This window comes from Mytilus edulis, chromosome 11 (assembly GCF_963676685.1).
Source record: "Mytilus edulis chromosome 11, xbMytEdul2.2, whole genome shotgun sequence".
NCBI classification, from domain to species: domain Eukaryota; kingdom Metazoa; phylum Mollusca; class Bivalvia; order Mytilida; family Mytilidae; genus Mytilus; species Mytilus edulis.
The window spans coordinates 46493329-46500760 of NC_092354.1; the positions used below are offsets into that span (position 1 = coordinate 46493329).

At 35.2% G+C, this 7432-nt stretch overlaps 2 protein-coding genes across 2 annotated transcripts; both read right to left on the minus strand.

The window, feature by feature from the left end:
- Positions 1-267: 267 nt before the first annotated feature.
- On the minus strand, positions 268-687 carry LOC139494321 (zinc finger protein 501-like). The gene has a single exon (XM_071282488.1). It carries the CDS (start codon positions 685-687, stop codon positions 268-270), a length of 420 nt encoding a protein of 139 aa, XP_071138589.1.
- A 5855-nt stretch (positions 688-6542) lies between these two features.
- LOC139494322 (zinc finger protein 501-like) lies at positions 6543-6962 on the minus strand. Its single transcript, XM_071282489.1, has one exon. It carries the CDS (start codon positions 6960-6962, stop codon positions 6543-6545), a length of 420 nt encoding a protein of 139 aa, XP_071138590.1.
- Between the last annotated feature and the right edge of the window lie 470 nt (positions 6963-7432).

A 7432-nucleotide genomic window follows, 5' to 3' on the forward strand; every position in this document is an offset into this window, starting at 1 on the left:
GCTGAATGAAGCAAACAAAAAGATTGAACCTTCGACAAATTAACCATTCAAGTGTTCTAGTGTTTACCATGATTTTCCTTTGTATATACATATAGTATGTTAAATTATGTAAGGGTTACTTCCTCGATGAATACCTCTTTTGACATTTACCTTTAAGTTAGCTATTTATGTATATGTATCTAAATATAGAATTACTCAGTTTTCTTGCCAGAAAAAAGACATTTGAACACAATGCAGTCAAAATTTAAATGTATTTAATTATTTATTTTAATGGTTTTTAAGATGTCTACTCAGGCTAGACCGGTAACCAAAGGTCTTGTTACACACAGCACATCTGTATGGTTTATCTCCACTGTGTGAATTCATGTGATCTATAAGGCTGGTTGAATCTTCAAATGAACTTCCGCACTTATCACATTTGTGTTTCAGTGATTTTCCTTCCTCCCTTTCATTGTGGCGCTTCAAATCCTTCTCAGAGAAAAACATTTTATTACAATTGTTACATTTAAATTCTCTTTTCCCAGTGTGGGTTTTTAAATGCCTCTGGTGATTAGCGGGACTAAAAGAGTGACACCCACATTCCAAACACTCATATCTTCCTGTGTGTCTGTGTCGGGCTTCATGCTGTGACAATCCTGTCCTTGTCTTTAAACTGTCTCCACAGACTGAACAAACAAACACTGGCATCTAAATATAAATTATTATTGTTAAAGAAGTGACAGATTAAACATTGCAATGAAACCCTTCAATCAGTATTATTAGTTATTGGTTATTGAATGAAATATGCTAACGGTCACATTGATGTAAGTTATATCGACTAAATTTAAATGTATGATGATTCTGAAGCAATTTAAGATTTACAGTTTACGTGAAAGCAATGACGACCATTTAGTAAGATCAATAATTGATCTTACTCCAAAAGTTGTTGAAGAACTTCGTAAAGGAGGACTTGAAAATACTTTGCTGCAGTTCTTTCAATTAATCAGCAATACAAAATTTCCACTTGACAACATTGCCTTTTTGCTGTGGACTGAAGTTATAAGATGGTTTAATTTAGAAAAAACTTCTGGGATGAGATACCTAAAACAGACAAAACAGTTTTGGAAGCTTGGCATGCGCCTATTTGGTGGGAAATTTATTCGCTTTATGAGTGGGTACAAGAACATTACAGACGTGTTATACAGTGAATCACCACCAGGATATTTTGATCCATCCAATTCTGACATCAATTTTGCCGTTCCATCCATTGATGTTCTACGTGAATATACACATTACAATGATTGCTCTAGGAAAAGACTACCTGGTATCTTTATCGACGTAATGCAGAAAGTATCCCTATCAATGAAAGACCAGAGTTTGTGCATTTCGTTTGACGGGAAAAAATCAAACAAGGCTTGACCACTGATGCAGGAGATGTTGACTTACTCGGTTTTGAAGATGGATTAACATTGCAACAGCGAAAAGACGAGTTGTGTCAATTAGTTAGTGCTCTTGAAACTAACATCAACATCCTAAAGAGATTTGAAGATGAAGCATCGATGAAGTGCATACCAGTGGATATAAAGAGTGATGTCATTAAGGAACGTCGAGTTTTTTTAGAAGTTTTATCTACAACTGCTGATATAATCAGGAAAATCAAAGTAAAAAAAGAGTATGCCAAGTCAAAATTCATTGATCGTGGTGGATCGGAATGGCGCAGCGGTAAATTCGTTTACGTAATAAGCGCCATTAATGCTTATTTGTATGACATAGATCGTTATTTGTATGTACATTTTCAGTTGATGAACGCCGTCTGCTGTCATTTAGCACTGAGAATCATTTTATTTTCGGAAGAAACGTAGCCATAGACCAACAAATGAATTGCAACTTGCTACCTGACAACAAAGACACAAATGATGATACTAGAAAGATAAAACAGAGAAGTGAAGAATGGTTCAGTATAAGAAAACAGGCAAAAGTAACAGGAAGTACTTTGTATAAAGCCATAGGTCTAGAGAATTTGAGCAGCATGAGGGATTATTTTGACAATGTGATATGCAATTTGAAAGAAGCACCGAAAAATCTATTTACAATTTCGGCAATGCAGCATGGCACAGATAATGAAATAAATGCAGTGTCAACACTTGTAGGTAAAATCCTGCCGTCCCTATTTCCGGATATAGAATTCTATGAAGAAGGTTGCGTGAAACTTTTTGATGGGTTTATGGTTGTCTCTCCAGATGGAACAATTGGAAAATCACCTGATTTAAAAGGAAGCATAGGAATAGAGTTTAAATGTCCTGTCAGAGATGTCCATCGTTGTATACCAGAAAGATACTACCTACAATGCCTTGCGACAATGTATGCAGTCGATGCTGAAACATTACTCTTCGTAAGCTGGACTGAGAATGTCACAACGGTCTTTGAAGTAAACCGCAATGATGTCGTGTTTTTCAAAGCTTTAGCTGTAGCTGAGAAGTTATATGGTACCATAAAACCAAAGAGACCAACCAGACTACCATCAAATTTAAGGACAGATATAAAGGAAGGAGTAGCAGGATGTTCATTTCTAGGCGAATTTCAGTCAACAGTAGTTATTGATCAAAATAACCTTATGCAAAGTATTCAATGTGACACCAACTCAACGGTTACGGGAACAAATCCAAAATCACTTAATATCCTGCACAAACGAATCTTTGATATAGTGAAAGAATCGTACGAGTTGAGGCGAGAAAAAGCATCTGAGGCTGTTGTTTTCTTGTTATTTGATCTAAATAGGAACTGGTCTAAGAATCAATTGAAATGGGCGCCTATATGCTGGTTTCCAAAAGGATACAGTCTTACATCAAAGGTTATGAGAAGCATAGCAGAGATGGTCTTAGACGAATGTAAAGAGCAGGGACTGCGTGTTCCATCAATTGCTTTTGATGGCCAGTGGCACACCATTGCCTTCAAAAGTGTGGCAGGTGAGCCCTTGACAAGACTACAACTTCACAGAGACGTATGGAAATCTTCGGAGAAAACTCATAAAGCAGAGATTATAAAAGAATTTATCGGACTAATTAAATCTCCTACTTGGAAGAAAGAAAATGTGATAGTGGTAACAAATAGTAAAGAGAGGCTACCATCTACGTCTTCAGGATTTAAGAGTGAAAAAATCGTAGTGAGGAAAATTAGTAAGCCTAATGGAGAGGAAGGATCAGCAGAGACACTATCGCTGGAAGAAGTCATACCAGATCGTGTTCTTTCTGCTGATCCATTTAACAAATCATCTGACGAGGAGGATAGTAGACCTGGAAATATGAATGATGTTTTGAAACATATTACTCTGGATGACGAAGCAGTTGCAGAAATTGCAACCTGTCCTATTGACAATGAGGCATGGAGTAATGAATTACACTATATATCAGACGAAACGTTAGGACAAACAGAGAAAATTGTTACTAGTGAAATAGATTTAGGAAATGCAGTCGAAGTTGACCAAACAGTTGCGCTTGTGGATCTAGCACACATAGAGTTAGATACTCTTCTAAAAATGTTACAGGCAGATTCGCATACCAATGTGAAAGAAATTTGGGACGACATAGACATTAACTTTTTGAAAGACCATTTGTCCTCAAGTAGAAAAATCAAACTCTTGCGAGATGTCGACCTTAAAGTGTTGATCCGATTTATAAATAGATATATTAAATCTAAAGCTATTTTAATAAATTTGAAACTCAAAGAATCAGATAAAAAACAGGTAAAATTCGAGAAATTATGCACTATATTTGGATATGATTCAAGAACAGTTCAATGGAAAACTAATGGCAGAAGAAACCAGACAAAAATTGTCCAGAAACTTGCAGAAATATGTATAAAGGTATTGCAGCCAAAAGTCCCAAAAAGAGTTTTGAATATTGCTTTCTCTGAATACCACTGGATTGATGAACTTGCAAAATGGGAAAAAACATCCACGGTTTCAAATAATGTAAAATGTCACGAAATTGAACCCGACTACTGGTTTTACCAACCAGATTATAGCAATTTTGAAGTAAAATGCATAGATTCAACTCATCTATTGACAAGAGCTAGACGTAAATGCTGCAAAGGGGGTCTTGACAATATTTCAAACGGTCCTTGACTTAAAGTAGCAAAAGGTCGAAAAACACTTTTGTCAACAGTAATGATTGAAGATATAATTGATTCAATGTCCGTCAGTTTGGCGACTACTAACTCCAGTGACGCTGTTGAAAACACTATTTTAGAAAATGGAGATGTCGACGCGGCATTACTTTGCCATGACATACGAAGATGGTGGAATGCAGAGGACGACCCTGGAATATCTGCTCTTGACAGGATGAAAATGAGAACACCATTAAGGACACGTCTTCTTCGTCATATAAACTGGAACACATTTCCAACACCGACAATGTATATTAAAGGCTGGCCTATTCAGCTGTGGGAGGCTATCCTTGCTAATATAGACGCAAAGGCACTATTGTATGAAATTTGCAAAGACGGTACATACAACGTCAGATCCTTTAGTAGCATGATGGGAGAAACCTTCTTTTCTGAACTATCAAACCAAGATAAAAGGGGCCAAGGAACAGTTACTACAAAAGAATTCTCACAATTCATCGAGAGCAGCATAGATTAAATGCATACCAGATTAGATCCTGAGCGGTAAGTGCGGCCTATTAATTTCTTTTGTGTTAATCAGGAACCGTGTAGATATCAAATTTGGAATGTTAATTTTTACATGGAACATTTGTCCCAGTCCACCTTTGTGATAGCTTGTCAGATTTTGTCTATATGATGTATTATACGTAATTCCAAGATAGGAAAAAGGCTCTTATATTCTCTTAACTAAAATTAAAATTTAAGTGTTTTCAAAAACGACATTGACTAAAAAGTTGCTATCTAGTTTATATCAGATACGTTTTAATTAAACCAAAATTATATGGTTAATCGAGGGCCAAGTTGCAATAAACATAGTTTATTGAATTGTGTCTTGTTGTTGGAATAATGTCTTCTTACTGTTGATGATACATTACAGTATTTTGTACTACTAATCCCTGAAACCTTATTTTACAATTTTCCTTTTCGTACAGGTGTTTTGCTTATAGAACATCGGTCTCCACTGTGTACAAACCTGTCGAGAAATGGTCAAGTAACTCAATTCCAAAAAATAGTTTACTGTGGAGACAGCAATTCTTCTGACCTTAATATGATAACCTCAATTATTCAAAAGTAAGTTTTCTTGAGATTATAGATTAAATCGCAGAAATACAACCGCTCTTGATGATTTTTTTTTTTTTAAATAAAAATTGAGACTTGGCGGTATTCATACATCCCTCAGTATAATCGGTATCCAGTGACCCTATAGATATAAATCGTCGATATGTACAAGGTTTCCGATTTCAATACAAGGTTGTTTGTAACATGCTGTTCTATCCACTTTCGGTCAGAACTGAGGTGTTATTAGTCCAGATAAAACTGATATGACTCACACGTTAAAAAAACATCATTGCAGTTCAAGACATAGAAAACATGATGCACTATGTAGGGGACGTGTAAATGTTGGTTCTAGACAAATTGAAACACATAATACAAAAAAAAATGTGGTATGATTATCACTGAGATAGCTCTTCACAAGATTCCAAAGAACACAGAAAGAATATATGTATATATATATATATATATATATAGGTCACTGTACGGCCTTCAATGATGAGCAGCGCCCAAGCCACATAGTCATCTGTGATAGGTTGCGAAATGACAAATGTAAAACAATTCAATCGAGAAAACTAATGTCCTTAGTTCACTATAGATTCATTAAAATTTGGTGGATACTTATTTTCGGGTACAGGGGAACAACGAATTAAAATGTTCAACGAATTACAAATTTTCTTAAGGAATGTATGCAGAGTTTGCCGAAACCACGAATTTAAATAGCCACGAATATATAAGTATTCCATAATCCACAAAAACGGATACCCGTGAACATAAATGAATACAAAATAATGAATGAAAAAACTAATTTGTAACATATATAAGCTTAATCATAACAGAAAGTGACAACACAAATCAATTTAGGAATTCTGAAATACGTAAATTTAATATTTTTTACATTTCAGGAACCATGTTTTCGATGAAAAGGCAAGAACAAGAGTGAAGGGAAAAAAGAAGGAAGGAGAAATTGATAGGGACAGAAATGCTATACTAAAAGGAACACTGGGCGTCCGGTGGGAAACGGCTAGAAGGAAAGAGGGGAAAATACTTATGACCAAAAAAATTGGAATAGAGTAAATTAATCTGAATGAAGCAAACAAAAAGATTGAACCTTCGACAAATTAACCATTCAAGTGTTCTAGTGTTTACCATGATTTTCCTTTGTATATACATATAGTATGTTAAATTATGTAAGGGTTACTTCCTCGATGAATACCTCTTTTGACATTTACCTTTAAGTTAGCTATTTATGTATATGTATCTAAATATAGAATTACTCAGTTTTCTTGCCATAAAAAAGACATTTGAACACAATGCAGTCAAAATTTAAATGTATTTAATTATTTATTTTAATGGTTTTTAAGATGTCTACTCAGGCTAGACCGGTAACCAAAGGTCTTGTTACACAAAGAACATCTGTATGGTTTATCTCCACTGTGTGAATTCATGTGATCTATAAGGCTGGTTGAATCTTCAAATGAACTTCCGCACTTATCACATTTGTGTTTCAGTGATTTTCCTTCCTCCCTTTCATTGTGGCGCTTCAAATCCTTCTCAGAGAAAAACATTTTATTACAATTGTTACATTTAAATTCTCTTTTCCCAGTGTGGGTTTTTAAATGCCTCTGGTGATTAGCGGGACTAAAAGAGTGACACCCACATTCCAAACACTCATATCTTCCTGTGTGTCTGTGTCGGGCTTCATGCTGTGACAATCCTGTCCTTGTCTTTAAACTGTCTCCACAGACTGAACAAACAAACACTGGCATCTAAATATAAATTATTATTGTTAAAGAAGTGACAGATTAAACATTGCAATGAAACCCTTCAATCATGAGCATCAAACTTATTCTACTCCAAAATATTATGATCCCCAATGTTATGTGAAAACATTATTATTTGCAAGCAAAAGAGAAAACAAATCCATATTTCCCTACACCCTCGTAGTGTTAAGTAAGAAAAAATTATAATTCATAACGTCGAAAAATTTCTTCTTCAGACTAAAAACATGCCCCCTACCTACTTGAAGTACAACGGTTGCTCTCTTACAGCAATTCGTTATCTAAAGAGCCGACGGCGTCAATCGGCGGTTTGACGGTCAAAATACACTTTACAGAGTAGCCTTGTCTACTAATTACATTAGATGTATGTTTCATCTAAACCAGGTTCAACCCACCATTTTTTTCTGTAAAATTGTCCTGTACCAAGTCAGGAAAATGGCCATTGTTATATCATAGTT

Coding starts and splice junctions, on each gene's coding strand:
- LOC139494321 (XM_071282488.1), bottom strand. CDS start 687: ATGCCAGTGTTTGTTTGTTCAGTCTGTGGAGACAGTTTAAAGACAAGG.
- LOC139494322 (XM_071282489.1), bottom strand. CDS start 6,962: ATGCCAGTGTTTGTTTGTTCAGTCTGTGGAGACAGTTTAAAGACAAGG.